Raw genomic sequence first — 16,776 nt, 5'->3', positions numbered from 1 at the left:
TTATCTGGGTAGGCCTGATGTAATAAGAAGAGTCCTTACAAGTAGGATCAGGAGGCAGAATTAGAGTCAGAGCCAGACTTGGCCAGCCATTGCTGGCTCTGAACATGGAAGGGAGCTGTGGACAAAGGAATGCAGATGGCCTCTAGAACTGTAAAAGTCAAAGAATGGATTCACCCTGAGAGCTACCGGGAGGAACAAAGCCCCACTGATTCCTTGATTTTTGCCCAGTAAGATGCATTTCAGATTCCTGACCTCCAGGACTGTAAGATAATAAACTATTTTTTTTCTTTTCCTTTTGTTTTTCCCAATGAGTTTTTGGCAATTTGTTAAAATAGCCATAGAAAAATTATACATATTTTGTTACCAGACATGGGATGCTGCTATAATCGATACATAAAATGTACAAATGGCTTTGGAATTAGGCTGTGGGAAGATACCAGACAAATTTCAAAGAGTATGAAAGAAAAGGCCTAGTGTGTCCTTCAACAGACTATAGAGATATAGAGGTCAAGGACTTTTCTAGTGATGACACAGTGTAATAGGAAAGAACCTTTGTATTCTAGTACAAGTTAATCACTAAAGGGATATTGCCTATAAGTTTAAATTAAACACAATGGCCCATATCTGGGAACCTTGCCTCCCAGGTAATGAGCATTAAGCTATAATACCTTTGTTTAACTCACAGGAAACATCCTGATCAAGCCCATCTGTGAATGGCTGCAGGAAGGAAGAAATTAACACATCCCCTCTGAAGTATGGCCAGAACCAGGACTTTACCTCCACTCTTTTAGTATAAAAGAAGTCTGCATTCTAACTCGGGAAAGATGGTTCTTTGGGACACTAGTTCACAACCTTCTCAATCTGCTGGCTTTCCAAATAAAGTCACTGTTCCTTGCCCCAGCACCTTGACTCTCAATTGATTGGCCTGTTGTGTGGTGAGCAGTACAAGCTTACACTCGGTAACAAATTTTGGCAAGCCAGACAGGAGCGTTGCTGCTCTTGGGTAGCTGGCCCTGGTTGGGGAATTTAGGGGTAAGGCCCTAGCACCTGCTGGTCCTTACCACTTGTCCTGAGGATATTCCCTTCAAAATTCCCCTGAGCAACACTGGCTGCCCCAGTGCTTGGCAGTTGGAGCAAGGAATCAACATCTGGGAGCTGACAGGCTCAATACAGTACAGTAAGTGGTTCTGGTGTATACTCTCTTTCCTCCATTGGGACTTTTTTCTCTGGAATAAGCCAATTTGTTTTGTCTTTGAGTGTGGTGCCCTGTTGAAGAGAGGAATAGTTGCTAGGCTTTAACTTAATTTGTGAACTGGTTTGTTTGCCTCTGTTCTGTGTTTATTCATGTTGGAATTTGTGCTTTTGGTGCTGGAATTTGTGCTTTTGGTGCTTTGCCATTCTTGAACTTATAAATATGGGAAATACTCCATCTGTCCCTAAGGAAAGCCCTTTGGGATATATCTTAAATAAATGGGCAAAATATAGCTGCAAGCCTATGACTTAAGAAGGAGATGATATTCTATTGTAACAATGTGTGGCCCTGATATATGTTATCAGAAGAGCTATGGCCCCTTAATGGCTTACTCAATTACTATACAATCTTGCTATTGAAATTGCTTTGTGAAAGAGCAGGGGAAAATGATGAGATTCCATACACAAATGCATTTATGCTATTACATCAGGAGGAAAAGAAGTCAGATGGCTGCAGCCTTATGGTGCAGCAGTATGGAAGGAAACCCAAGGGAAAATCTGTTCTACAAGAAGGAAAGGGAGAAAATGAGAGTGAAGACATGTTACTTCAAAACTTAAACTCCCCTCCAGCTGATGCTGCTGTACAAGCAGCAGTTCTGACTACCCCTGTGCCACCAATATATTCACTCCTTCCGCCACCTCCTGTTTCCCCTACTTATGGGGATCAATTAGAAGTTTCTATGTTAAACCCCAGGGCATAGGCACTTAGTTTGGTATCACCATCTAAAACGTGACAGTTTTAGTTTTAGCTTTAGTCTCAATTTAGACTGGAAGCCACTTCCAGAGCAGGATAATTTCCCTTGTGTTTATATCCTGTAGGAAGCCTTAATGCAAATGGCCAACCAGATGGGTTTCTACAGAAACACAATCCATTCTCAACTTCAGATTTGTTTAACTGGAAAAAAAAATATAAACCTCCTTACAGAGAAGACCCCATCTGCATGACTGAACTTTTTACTTCTATCTTTGTCACTCACCATCCCTCCTGGGCAGACATTCATACTCTTATGAATATGATGTTTACTGGAGATGAAAGGATGGTCATTGACAAGGCCAGGGAAGAAGTATACCAGCTCCACCTAACATACCCAAATGGTACACCTGAAGCCCACTTGGCAGTACCCACACCTGAACCAAATTGGGACCCCAATGAGGGAGGAATGCTCTTATTAGAGCACTACCATAAATGCCTCTTGGCAGGGCATTGAATAGGGGAACAAAGCAAAAGAGTTTGAACAAAAGTCAATAAATTTAGCAAAAAACAAATGAAGACTTCTCTGAATTTTTGGAGAGGATTTATCAGACCTACAGACATTATACTGATGCAGATCCCAAGGCCCCTGAAAACACTAGAAGGGTAAACTTGAACTTTTGGGGGCAAAGTGCCTCAGATATCAGGAGAAAGTTGTAAAAGTTAGATGGTGTATTTGGATAAACCCTTCTCAATTGGTAGATATTGCTTTTAAAGTGTTTAACAACAGGAAACAACAAAAGAAGAAAGAAGATGCAAAATGAAACACCACTTTCCTGACAGTGACATTGGAATCCCAGAAGGTGAGTAACCTAAATAGAGGTAAGCCACCATTGGGGAAGGAACCATGTGCTTACTGTAAGGAGGAAGGACATTGGGAAAAATAATTCCCCTAGGCTAAAACATAAGAAGAAAACAATAAAAGAAAGATGAGAGCTTCTCATGGTAGAGAGGAACACTCTGATGATGAATGAAGAGGCCTAAGGGCTCCCTTGGACTTGAGACATCTAATTCCAATTTCCCCACAGGAGCTCCAGGTAAAATTGACAGTGGGGAATGAGTTGATTAACTTTGATAGAAACAGGTTCAACATACTCTGTGGTAAACACCAAGGTGACACAGGAAACATCTCAATCCATCCTCGTCATGGGAGTCTCTGGAGGAGTGCAAAATCATTCATTCTCACAACCTCTAAAATGCCAACTAGGGGACCTCACCCTGAAACATAGTTTCTTATATACATCAGAGTGTCCAATCCCTGTTTTGAGCTGAGGTCTCCTTTGTAGAAAAGGAGAGAGGGCCAAAGAGTGGGGTTTCACTATTGATCACACTTCGCCTGGCTGCAAATGTAGTGTACAATTGTTTTGATTCCTGAGGCACTCTTTGACTGTGCTGCAGCACATTAATAATAGTACTCATTACAGGAGAGAGCCACCTTACAATGGATTCAGAAGTATATAATGAGGCCTAACATGTAAAAGACCATCTGGTGAGCCACTCAGAATTGCATGATTTGTACCAAAAATAACCAAAGACTTCTGTCAGACCTCCCCAGCTGGGGACTCAACACAGAGGAACTTGCCCCTCCAAGGACCAGCAAATAAACTTTACTCAAATGCCTCGATTTGCAGGAGATTATAGATACCTGCTAGTCTTTGTGGACACTTTTTCAGGATGGGTGGAGCCACATCTCACCCAGACAGAAAAAGCCTCTGAAGTGGTTAAGCCCTCCTTAAGGAAATTATTCCCCCATTTGGACTGCCTAACACACTTCAAAGTGACAGTGAGCCTGCTTTTATCGCCACTGTAATGAAAAAGGTACAAATTAATTGGAAACTGTCAATACTTTCATCCTGGAGACCACAATCAACAGGAAAAACCGAGAAAATGGATCATACATTTAAAAGGAGCATTGCTAAAATATGTTGAGACTAATTAACTTGGGATAAGTCCTTGCCAGTTGCCCCACTAGGGATCAGAGTGGCTCCCAGAAGCAGGTTTAAATTAAGTCCCTTTGAAACATTGTACGGTAGGCCATTCCAGGTGTCTGCCCAGGTGGGAGAATGTATAAATGCTCTAAAAGACCTTAGCAGTTGCCTATTATGTTAAAACTTTGGGCACTACACTAACCTCTGTTCATGAGTTTGCCTCCAACAGGTCTACCTATCCAACTAAAGTAGCCTTACATGATTTCCAACCTGGAGACTGAGTCCTCCTTAAAACGTGGAGAAAACAAGGGCCTGAACTTCAGCAGATTGTAACATGAACAGGACTACTTTTGGTATTACTTACCATGCACTCGTCTGTCAAGTTAGCTTGGGTAAAGCCATAGCTTCATCACACTCAGATTAAAAAAAGCACCACTGTCATCAGAAAATTACCCAATTCCTGAGAGGTCTGGAGGTCAATGGGTTTGTGAACCCTTAGAAGACTTAAGGTTGCTGTTTATAAGTGATAAGTATTGAGATTGTAATTTCATTGTAGCTGGAGAAGGGTCAAACTACTTGTTTAATCTTGTTCAAGTGAATAGCACAGGAATCTAGTGTAATTATGGCATAGTCAGAAAGTTAAAATTAATACATATGTATTGGGAACTGGAACCAAAACCCCAAGTTCAATCACAAATTAGACAACAAAGTACTAAACGGTTTCATCAGGTTCAAATGGTTATAGATAAAAAAGGAAAGAGGATTGTACTACTGACTAAAGATTCTAAGAAATATTCTCTGTCCAAAGCTGATCAATTCCATTCCATAATTACCTCTTTGTCACCCCCCATTCAGCAGGAAATAGCCAGGACAAACTTCATCCCTTTTCCCACATGATTGTGGATGGATCATTGACAGTGGGGAATTGTAATAAGGAAGGACCTTTGTATTCTAATACAAGTTAATCACTAAAGGGATGTTGTCTATATTTAAATTACACATAATGGCCCATCTCTGGGAACCTGCCTTCCAGGTAATGAGACTTAAGCTAAAATACATTTGTTTAGCTTGTAGGAGACATCCTGACCAAGCCCACCTGCAAATGACCGCAGGAAGGAAGAAATTAGCACGTCCCCTCTGGAGTCTAGCTGATACCAGGACTTTACCCCCTCCCCTTTTAGTATAAAAGAAATCTGAGTTCTAACTCAGGGAAGATAGTTCTTTGGGATACTAGCCAACCATCTTGGTCTGCTGGCTTTCCGAATAAAGTCACTATTTCTTGCCCCAACACCTTGTCTCTCAATTGATTGTCCTGTGGTAAGCAGTATGAGCTTGGACTCAGTAACAACAGAAGGAAGTGGGAAATATGGTAGAGAAAACACATATTGCCTTAGAAAATACTTAAATCATCATGAGCATACTGTTGGTAGAAATATGGACACTAAAGAGGCTGCTGCTGAGAGATCAGGAGGAACTGAGGAACATGGCATTAGAAATTGGAGGAAAGGAGATCCTTGTCATATATGGCAGAATACATAGCAGGATTGTGTCCTGCAGTTATGTGGAAGAAGAACTTATGAATGATGAAAGTGGACATTTAGCTGAGACTTCCAAGCATAGTATTGAAGGTATGGCCTAGATTCTTCTTTCTGCTCATGGTAAAATCCCAGTGGAAAAAGATAAATTGAGGAAAGAACAATTAAACAAAGAGAAAATAGAGCTTGATGATTTGGAAACTTCTCATCTAGATTTCAAAAGGATTAAAATTAAGATATTCACTGCTTGGAGAGTATAATCTTTAGAAAAGACCACGTATGTTATTGGAAAATCTTTTGCTAATACCTTAGAAAGACAACAGATAAGAATATTCAGTCAAAGAAAAAGCTCCTTGAAAAGATTAAGCATATGACTCAGAGATCTTCTCAACCATCTCAGCAGAAGCCAAAATATAGATGGCATTATTTAGGAGCATCATGTCTAATGGAGTGAATTCCTGTGACAACATAGAAGACCTGTGAAGTTCTTGAGAATGCAATTTTAACTGAAAAGTACAGAGACAACACCATAAAAGAAAGCTGTCAGACATTAAAGATTCTACATTCAAGAGCATGCTGATAAAACTACTCAGTGGTAAATACATGCTACCCTTCATGAAAAAGATAGGATGATTTAGAGGATAGAGCCTGTAGCCCAGAGGGTGGAGACACAAGATATCAAGTTTCATTATCTGGCTTTAAAACTAAATGGAGGGCTGAGCCTGCGCGTCCGGAGCCTGTGCTCCGCAACGGGAGAGGCCACAACAGTGAGAGGCCCGTGTACCGCAAAACCCCCCCCCCCAAAAAAAACCAAATAAAACTAAATGGAGTTTCCCTAGATGGATTTTAAAATTGCTTGGGACAGTTGACTCATTTTGCCTTCCATTTTCTCATTTTTTGAATGGGAATGTTTATAATTGGTTCCTATTCTTGTTCCACCATTGTATTTTAGAAGTAGGTAGCTTGTTTCTTGAATTTCACAATTCACAGATGGAGAGAAATTTTGCCTCCAAATGAAGCATATCCCTAGCCTTGCCCAGATCTGATTTAGTTGATGAGATTTAGGACTTTTTAACTGATAAATTTAGACCATATTTTGGACTTTGAGTTGAGGCTGTAATGGTGGGAGACCTATGGGGGTGTTGAAATGGGTTAAATATATTTTGCAAGTAGGAAAAATGTGAATCTTTGGACACTGGAGGGCATACTGTGGAACACAGAACAGTTGTCTCACAAAAATGTCCACACCTTATTCCTCAATATCTGTGAAATATGTTATTTCACATGTCAAAGGGAAACTAAGGTTGCATATAGAATTAAGGTTGCTGATCAGCTGACTTTAAGGAACTTGCTGACTTTAAGGAACTTTTAGAAAAATTATTCTGAGTCATGGAATGCTGTCACCCTCTAGAAGCTGGAAAAGGTAAGGAAATACATTCTCCCCTAGACTTTCCAGAAAGGAACGCAACCCAACTGACATCTTTATTTTAGCCAAATGAGATATATTTCTTACTTTTGATCTCCAGATTTGTATGGTTTTAAGCTAATAAGTGTGTGATAATTTGTTACAGCAGCCATAGAATACTAGTACTACATTTTACCCCAAACAAAATTCCTTCAGGAAGTCAAAAACAACAGTTCTTTACTTTCTTCAAAGAAATTATTTAAAGCTGAATTTTTATTATCTATCTTTAATTGAGAAATCTAATTCATTAATTCACCATTATATATTTCTCTACCTCCTTAGGTTTTCACATGTCAACTTCAAATGAACGTATCTTTTTTCTGTAGTTGCTTTAGACATAAATCATAGAAACTGCTTACTATATGATAATCTTAAATTTGAGTTATTATGATCCAGATTGGTTAAAAGGTTTATCTGTGATATGAATTTCTATAGAGAAAAAGTAAAAGACTGATACTAGAATTGAATTAAGCTTACTATTATTTTATGTTTAAGGAGATATCAAATAGGTAAGATTAATAAAGTAAAGAAAGAAGGAGAACATTTTTATAAGCCTCCTGATTTTTACAAATAGCACTAGGTTCTTTGTGTACTATAAGTAAACATGCTACATTCCTACTGAAAGGTGCTTGCAACTTAAAGAAAATAACAAATAACCAACTATATATAATTCAAGAAGACTGTAGTAACTGATATAATGAAAATTGCAACAAAGGGCTTTGGAGACACAAAGAAATGAGGAATAGATGCTTAGAATTTATAGATTTAGCAATTTATTCTAAGTTAACAAAAGTCATCTAATGCTTTATTTTCATATGGTTATACAGGAAAGAATTTTATTTTTTTAAATAAATTAAAATATTACTTTAAAAGTAGCAGGAGGTATGGTCAAGATGGAGGAGTAGGGAAACCCTGAGCTCATGTCTTCCCATGGGCACACCAAAATTACAACTATTTACAGAGCAACTGTGGGACTCGAGGGACATTGTTCCAGCTAATGATTAAGAACTCTCCAGACAATAGGGGCTTCTTAGACAATGGGTGAATTTCCAGGATGTCCGGCCCCCTTCCGAGAAGGAGGGAGATAAACAAAATGTAAAAAAGGTGTCTGTCAAAGACCAATCAGGCAGCTGGGGAGAAGGAGGGAGATAAACAAAATGTAAAAAAGGTGTCTGTCAAAGACCAATCAGGCAGCTGGGGACAAGTTCCCTCTCTGGTCCGAGCCTAAGCCGGGACCAATCAGCAGGAGAACACAACCAAATCTATAATTTACATACGGGGAAGTGGGAACCTATAAAACTGACATATTCGCGCCCAAAAGGGTTCCTTCTTCGACCTCCTGCGTGAGGACCAAGGAACCCCGGTGCACCGGCCTTCAATAAACCTCTTGCGTTTTGCATCGACTTCCGACTCTTCTTGTTTCCTGGGCGAGTCGAAACTCCTAGGAGACCGCGCAGGTCTAACATTTGGGGGCTCGTCCGGGATTCCACTCGCCCCGGACCACAAGAACATCGGGCGTTGGAGGTACCAGGTAAGCTCGAGCTTGATTGTCTGTTTGTCTCTTGTTCTTTGTGGGCCATTATCAGAGGAAAGCTGTAAGAATCGGCTTATTATGGAATCTGTATCGGACCTCTGGCTAGGCAGACGTGCTAATAGCCGGCGTCCATGAGCCCTAGGGGACGCCCTGGTGGCTCATCTGGAAGGAGAGGCAAACTCTGTCTCCCCTTCACTCGGTTTCGGCAGTTCCCTTGGTGATAACTGCCATCTGAAGAGGTTTCGGTTTTGAAGCGAGCTCGCGGTGGCCCATGCGTATATGTGTTTCATGGAGTTTTAACTGTTTCTGTATTGTGGTCTATTCTTCTTCTCTGACGGACGACAATGGGACAAACTGTGACGACTCCTCTTTCCCTTACCCTAAGCCATTGGACCGAAGTTCGGGCCAGAGCACATAATTTTTCGGTAGAGGTGAAGAAAGGAAAGTGGCAGACTTTGTGTGCCTCTGAATGGCCAACATTTCAGATAGGATGGCCCCCCGAAGGATCCTTTTTATTAGACAAGATTAAGCTGCTGAAGTCTAAGATATTTAATATAGATCCCCACGGACATCCAGACCAAGTACCATATGTCTTGGTCTGGGAAGATTTAATTCTCTCCCCACCTCCGTGGGTCCGGCCCTTTGTTTCCTCAACAGGTACGTCCGCGCACACATCAGCAGCGTCGGAGATATTAGCCTTAAAGAAAAACCCCAACACGGAAAAGCTACCTGACGCCCCGGATCCACCGAAGGCGATTTATCCTGACCCGCAGTCCGATTTGCTTCTTTTGGATTCCCCACCCCCTTATCCTCCGGCCCCAAATCCCCTACCACCTAGAGGACCCCCAGCTCCACTGCCCTCGGCACCAAGGGAACCATCCATGATGGAAGAAGAAAGGGGTCCCTCAGCGGGCACTAGGAGCCGTAGGGCTATCTCCCCGGACTCCACTGCCCTACCTCTTAGAGAATATGGCCCCCCCGACGGCCAAGGGAATAGACCTCTCCAATATTGGCCCTTTTCCTCTGCAGATCTTTATAATTGGAAAATGCATAACCCAACTTTTTCCGAAAATCCACAGGCCCTTACCGCTTTAATAGAATCTCTTGTTTTCTCCCACCAGCCCACATGGGATGATTGTCAGCAGCTGCTTCAGACTCTCCTAACGACTGAGGAGAGGCAACGGGTTCTTTTAGAAGCCAGAAAAAATGTATTAGGCGCCAATGGGCAACCTACCCAGCTGCCTAACGAGATTGACGTTGGTTTCCCACTCGTCAGGCCAAACTGGGATTTCAATGCCCCGGAAGGTAGGGAGCGCCTGAAAATGTATCACCAGGCTCTGGTGGCGGGTCTCCATGGAGCGGCCAGACGGCCCACTAATTTGGCTAAGGTAAGGGAAGTAACTCAGGGGCCCCAGGAATCGCCAACTGTGTTCCTGGAACGTTTAATGGAAGCCTTTAGACGCTTTACCCCTTATGATCCAACTTCGGAGGAACATAGGGCTACTGTAGCAATGGCTTTCATTGATCAAGCGGCCCCTGATATTAGGAAGAAATTACAGAGGCTAGATGGCTTGCAGGGATTTTCGCTTCAGGAGTTAGTAAAAGAGGCAGATAAAGTATATAACAAAAGAGAAACAGAGGAAGAGAAGGAAGAAAGAAAGCAGAAAGAGCAGGCAGCCCGTGAAAGAAGACGAGATAAGAGACAAGAGAGGAATTTAAGTAAGATACTGGCCACTGTGGTTGGAGGAAGAAATATAGGGGATAGAAATGGGCAGGAAGGGCGAACGGCAGACAGAAGGCGACCATTAGACAAGGACCAATGTGCCTACTGTAAAGAAAAAGGACATTGGGCGAGAGAATGCCCTAAGAAAAAGAATGGAGGAAGGCCAACCAGAAACAAAATCTTAACATTGGAAGAAGAAGACTAGGAAAGTCAGGGCTCGAACCCTCTCCCCGAGCCCCGGGTAACTCTTAAAGTGGAGGGGGAACCTGTTCAATTTTTGGTAGATACTGGAGCCCAACACTCCGTCCTTCTCCACTCAAAAGGTCCTATCTCAGCTAAAAGGTCATGGGTACAAGGAGCCACTGGGAATAAACAATATTCATGGACCACATGAAGGACAGTAGATCTTGGGATTGGACGAGTAACCCATTCATTTTTGATTATTCCGGAATGCCCCTATCCTTTGCTGGGAAGAGATTTACTCTCCAAAGTAGGGGCTCAAATCCACTTTCAGCCAGAAGGTCCCACCATAACTGATAATAAAGGAAGGTTACTTCAAATATTGACTATGAAATTAGAAGATGAATATAAATTATACGAGCAGCCTTCATCCTCACGAGTTAATGTTACAGATTGGGTAAGTCGGTTCCCTCAAGCCTGGGCAGAAACTGCCGGAATGGGGATGGCCAAAAATCGGCCCCCGGTGCTAGTGGAACTCAAGGCAACTGCCACCCCAATAACGGTCCGTCAATACCCCATGAGTAGAGAAGCCAAAGACGGTATCCGTCCCCATATACAGAGGCTACTAGACTTGGGCATCTTAATAAGATGTCAATCAGCATGGAACACCCCTCTCCTGCCGGTAAAGAAACCAGGAACAAATGATTATCGGCCGGTGCAGGATCTACGAGAGGTAAACAAACGGGTGGCAGACCTCCACCCCACAGTTCCAAACCCTTACAACCTCCTGAGCACTCTTCCACCTCAACATACGTGGTATACTGTTTTGGACCTTAAAGATGCTTTTTTCTGTTTAAGACTCTCTCCCCTGAGCCAACCCTACTTTGCCTTCGAATGGAAAGATCCAACATCGGGAATGTCTGGTCAGCTGACATGGACACGGCTACCTCAGGGATTTAAGAACTCCCCGACCATCTTTGATGAAGCCCTCCATCAGGATTTGGCATTATATAGAGAATCAAATTCCCAGGTAACATTACTCCAATACGTTGATGATATTTTATTAGCTGCTGAGACCCAAGAAGATTGTATCAAGGGTACTGAAAAACTGTTAACGGAACTTGGAACCCTGGGATATAGAGCCTCAGCCAAGAAAGCACAAATATGCCAACAACAGGTCAGTTACCTGGGGTATCTATTAAAAGGGGGGCAAAGATGGCTCACGGAGAGCAGAAAGGATACGGTGGCCCAAATTCCGGCTCCCAAAAACGCCAGGCAGGTTAGAGAATTTTTGGGGACGGCCGGATTCTATAGACTATGGATTCCAGGGTTTGCTGAGCTGGCGGCCCCATTGTACCCTCTAACCAAAAACAGCACTCCTTTCGTTTGGGGCGATAAGGAACAACGGGCTTTTGACCAAATCAAACGAGCTTTACTTTCAGCTCCAGCCCTAGGACTGCCAGATGTAACCAAACCTTTTCATTTATATGTGGCCGAAAATAAGGGCATTGCAAAAGGAGTATTGACTCAGAAATTGGGTCCCTGGAATCGCCCAGTTGCTTATTTGTCAAAAAAATTGGACCCTGTGGCATCAGGATGGCCCACCTGTTTAAAGATAATCGCTGCAGTGGCCGTTCTAGTCAAAGATGCTGACAAACTAACTTTAGGACAAAATCTAACGATAACAGCTCCTCATGCCCTGGAAAATGTAGTCCGTCAACCACCGGATAGGTGGCTAACTAATGCCAGGATGACCCATTACCAAACCCTGTTGCTAAACTCAGATCGCATCAAGTTTGCTCCAGCCACAGGACTCAATCCAGCCACCTTGCTACCTGATCCTGACTTGGAAGGCTCCACCATCATACATGATTGTCAGGAAGTACTGGCCGCAGCACACGGCAGTAGGCCAGATCTGATGGACCTGCCCCTCCCTGATGCTGATTTCACCTGGTTCACGGATGGGAGCAGTTTCCTGGAGGAAGGTAAGCGTCGAACTGGGGCAGCCGTGGTAGACGGAAAACAAGTCATATGGGCAGCGGCGCTACCACAAGGGACCTCAGCCCAACGAGCTGAATTAATTGCCCTGACGAGGGCATTAGAGATGGCAGAGAATAAAAAAGTAAACATCTACACAGACAGTAGATATGCGTTTGCTACCGCTCATATCCACGGTGCCATTTACCAACAGAGAGGGCTACTAACTTCAGGTGGCAAAGAAATTAAAAACAAGACGAAATCATGGCTTTGTTGACTGCACTCATGCTTCCTACTAAAGTCAGTATCATCCACTGCCCTGGACATCAAAAAGGAAATACCCCAATAATTAGGGGAAATAATATGGCTGACCAAGTGGCCCGAGAAATAGCATCGGGAGAAGTCATTCTAGGACTGTCAGATAAAGTTCCTGAAAAACCAGGCCGCGATGAAGAAATCATCCCGGCCACAACAAAAGGAACTTTGTCCCCTCAGCAAGCAGAATCCATGTTACAACAGATGCACAGATGGACACATTTGGGGACTAAAAATATGGTAGCCTTGTTACAAAAAGCCGGGTATGAAACCCCTTGAATGACAAAATTAGCTGAACAAATTGTGCAGGAATGCGTCCCATGTCAACAGGTAAATGCTCACAAAGGGAAACTTGAAACTGGAAAGAGACTCAGGGGGGACCGCCCAGGAACTTACTGGGAGGTGGACTTTACCGAAGTGCGTCCTGGAAGGTACGGTAATAAATATCTTTTAGTTTTTGTAGACACTTTTTCAGGATGGATAGAGGCTTTCCCAACAAAGAAAGAAACAGCTGCTGTAGTAGCCAAGAAGATTTTAGAAGAAATTTTTCCTCGATTTGGAGCACCAAAGGTAATAGGGTCTGATAATGGTCCAGCCTTCGTCGCCCAGGTAAGTCAGGATGTGGCCAGATATTTGGGGACTGATTGGAAATTACATTGTGCATATAGACCCCAGAGTTCAGGTCAGGTAGAAAGAATGAATAGAACTCTAAAAGAGACCCTAACCAAATTGTCCTTGGAGACTGGCGGTACAGATTGGACGGTGCTCCTTCCTTTAGCCCTGTTCCGGGTTAGGAATACACCTTCCCGGTACCATCTTACTCCTTTTGAGGTGCTATACGGGGCCCCACCTCCCCTTCTCACCTTAGGAGAAGAAATAAAACCAGACTGTCAAAATAACACTGACTTGTATGCTAGGCTATTGGGACTCCAACTGGTCCAAAAGGAGATATGGTCCCAACTCGCCGAGGCCTACCAACCGGGAACACCGGGAGAAACTCATCCTTTCCAAGTCGGAGACTCCGTATACGTCCGACGGCGTCGAACCCAGACGTTGGAACCTCGATGGAAAGGACCATACACCGTCCTCCTAACCACCCCAACGGCCATAAAAGTGGACGGCATCGCTGCCTGGATCCATGCTTCACACGTGAAAGCTGCACCAGCGGCGGCATCATCAGGATGGCAGGCCCAAAGAACCGACAACCCGCTCAAACTCAAGCTTCTACGAACCTAAGACTTATAATTTTGGTTTTACTGCCTTTACTGACTGTAAGTGATTTTAGCCCTCACCTGCCCCAACGTCTAACTTGGCAGGTAATTTCTCAAACTGGAGATATAACCTGGTCCATTAGCCATACTGCCCCTCCCTGGACCTGGTGGCCAGACCTTTTTCCTGATGTCTGTAAACTGGCCATAGGAGCTCCCTATTGGGATCTAGAGAGTTATTATGATCAGCATAATGCTCCGTCCCAACTTCTAACTAAAGCTGATTACTCCGGAGAGGGTTGTAAAAACCAGGTCTGAAGAAGTTGGCTCAGAACCCTCTCCTTCTATGTATGCCCCCGATCCCTGAATTATAAATGTGGGGGAACTGAAAATTTATATTGCCAAAACTGGGGATGTGAAACCACAGGAGATACTTATTGGAGACCCACCTCAACTTGGGATTTTATTACAGTAACAGCCAACTACACTCATACTTCTTATAGGGGTCCCCGACCCGTCGCCCCCGAATGTTCAGGATGGTGCCACCCCCTCAAAATTTCCTTTAGTAATCCTGGAAAAAGAGATAAAAAATGGGTAAATGGCCACTCATGGGGCATTAGATTTTACAAGAATGGATATGATTTGGGAATATTAATGACCCTTAAGCTAAAGATTGAGACTCCTGCTCCTATATCAATAGGCCCAAATCCCGTACTTGGCCCCCCTTTGCTTCCCCCGACCCCTTCAACTACGTCAACAAAGAATGAGACTAATGAAACCTCTGGATCCAAAGAACCCACAGTTAAGCCCGGGACTCCTCAGGATAGGATGCTTTCTTTGGTGCAGGCAGCCTTTACGGTCCTTAATGCTACAAACCCGGAGGCTACAAAATCATGTTGGCTCTGTTATGCTGCCCCTCCCCCTTATTATGATGCTATAGGATATAGTTCTAATTATACTAATGTCAGCTCCCCGGACCATTGTCGATGGAAACAGAAAGGGAACAGTAAATTAACTCTGTCTTCGGTTTCTGGAAATGGTACTTGTATAGGAATACCTCCCCAGTCCCATCGACACCTTTGTCATGATTTCAGCCTCCCTTCAGGCTCGGGATATCTTGTACCTCCCCAAGATGGATGGTGGGCATGTAACACGGGGCTAACCCCTTGTGTCTCTCTAGAGGTTCTCAACAATTCAGCTGATTTTTGTGTGCTAGTGCAATTAGTTCCTAGACTTATCTATCATTCAGATTCGTCCTTCTTAGATGAATACGAGGGAAAAACAAGAAGGAAGAGAGAACCTGTAACCCTCACATTGGCTGTCCTTCTAGGACTAGGAATATCTGCCGGGATAGGAACAGGAACCACAGCCCTCATACAACAACCCCAGTATTATGCAAGTTTAAGACAGGCTGTAGACATCGACCTTCGAGCATTAGAAAGTTCCATAACTCAACTAAAGGAATCACTCACCTCACTTTCAGAAATGGTGTTGCAGAATAGAAGAGGCCTAGATTTGCTGTTTCTTAAAGAAGGGGGATTATGCGCCGCTCTAAAAGAAGAATGTTGCTTTTATATTGATCATTCAGGAACCATTACCAATACCATGGATAAACTAAGGGAACGCTTAGATAAAAGGCAAAGGGAGAGAGAAAACGAAAAAGGATGGTTTCAATCATGGTTTGATAAGTCCCCCTGGTTTACCACCTTAATCTCTACTCTGTTGGGACCTCTTATTGTTTTATTGTTGATTTTAACTTTTGGACCATGTGTTCTAAATCGCTTGATAGCATTTATTAGAGAACGTATCAGTACTGTACAAGTTCTAATGTTAAGACAACAGTACCAAAGTTTACGAACAGAAGGTTGAGATTCCATGATTGGAATCAATAGTCACAAGAAAAAGGGGGAAATGTGGGACTCGAGGGACATTGTTCCAGCTAATGATTAAGAACTCTCCAGACAATAGGGGCTTCTTAGACAATGGGTGAATTTCCAGGATGTCCGGCCCCCTTCCGAGAAGGAGGGAGATAAACAAAATGTAAAAAAGGTGTCTGTCAAAGACCAATCAGGCAGCTGGGGAGAAGGAGGGAGATAAACAAAATGTAAAAAAGGTGTCTGTCAAAGACCAATCAGGCAGCTGGGGACAAGTTCCCTCTCTGGTCCGAGCCTAAGCCGGGACCAATCAGCAGGAGAACACAACCAAATCTATAATTTACATACGGGGAAGTGGGAACCTATAAAACTGACATATTCGCGCCCAAAAGGGTTCCTTCTTCGACCTCCTGCGTGAGGACCAAGGAACCCCGGTGCACCGGCCTTCAATAAACCTCTTGCGTTTTGCATCGACTTCCGACTCTTCTTGTTTCCTGGGCGAGTCGAAACTCCTAGGAGACCGCGCAGGTCTAACACAACTATCTATGAGAATGACTTAAAGACTGACAGAAAAGATTTTCCACAACTAAAGATATGAAGAAGCAACCACAATGAAATGAGTGGTAGGGGCAGAAATGCAGTAGAGTCAAGACCCACACCCCCAGGTGGAAACCCACAAATGAGAGGATAATCACAATTGCAGAGGTTCTCCCCAAGGAGCATGGGTTGTGAGCCCCACATCGGGCCCTCAGCCCAGGGGTGATGCACCTAGGAAACAAGCCCCAAGAACATCTGGCTTTGAAGGCTAGTGGGACTTGTGTACAGGAGAGCTGGAGGGCTGTAGAAAATAGAGTCTCTAAAGGGTCTCTGTTTAAATGGTGTGTGAGTCCCAGTGCAGAAGCAGTAATTTGAAAGGAGCCTGGATTAGGTCCACTTGCTGAACTTGGGGAGCCTCCTGGAGAGGCAGAAGGCAACTGGGACTCCCCCAGGGGACAAAGACACTGGCAGCAGCTATTTTAGGGAGTTTGTTCTACC

At 43.5% G+C, this 16,776-nt stretch overlaps 1 protein-coding gene and 1 long non-coding RNA gene across 2 annotated transcripts; both read left to right on the top strand.

Annotated features, from left to right (window-relative positions):
• Window positions 1-8,114: 8,114 nt before the first annotated feature.
• Window positions 8,115-16,215, top strand: LOC125964542 (uncharacterized). The gene is made up of 2 exons (XR_007477654.1): window positions 8,115-8,252; window positions 16,134-16,215. It is a non-coding gene; the product is annotated as an uncharacterized LOC125964542 (long non-coding RNA).
• Window positions 8,529-13,683, top strand: LOC125964539 (uncharacterized). The gene is given in 3 exon segments (XM_049710500.1): window positions 8,529-12,598; window positions 12,601-13,188; window positions 13,191-13,683. Coding segments are annotated over 3 exon segments (4,431 nt in total). The 5' UTR covers window positions 8,529-8,808; the 3' UTR covers window positions 13,244-13,683.
• Window positions 16,216-16,776: the final 561 nt, after the last annotated feature.

This window comes from Orcinus orca, chromosome 5 (genome assembly GCF_937001465.1).
Source record: "Orcinus orca chromosome 5, mOrcOrc1.1, whole genome shotgun sequence".
NCBI lineage: Eukaryota > Metazoa > Chordata > Mammalia > Artiodactyla > Delphinidae > Orcinus > Orcinus orca.
Note: the sequence above shows the minus strand (reverse complement) of the source record. Positions and strands in the feature narration are given on the sequence as shown.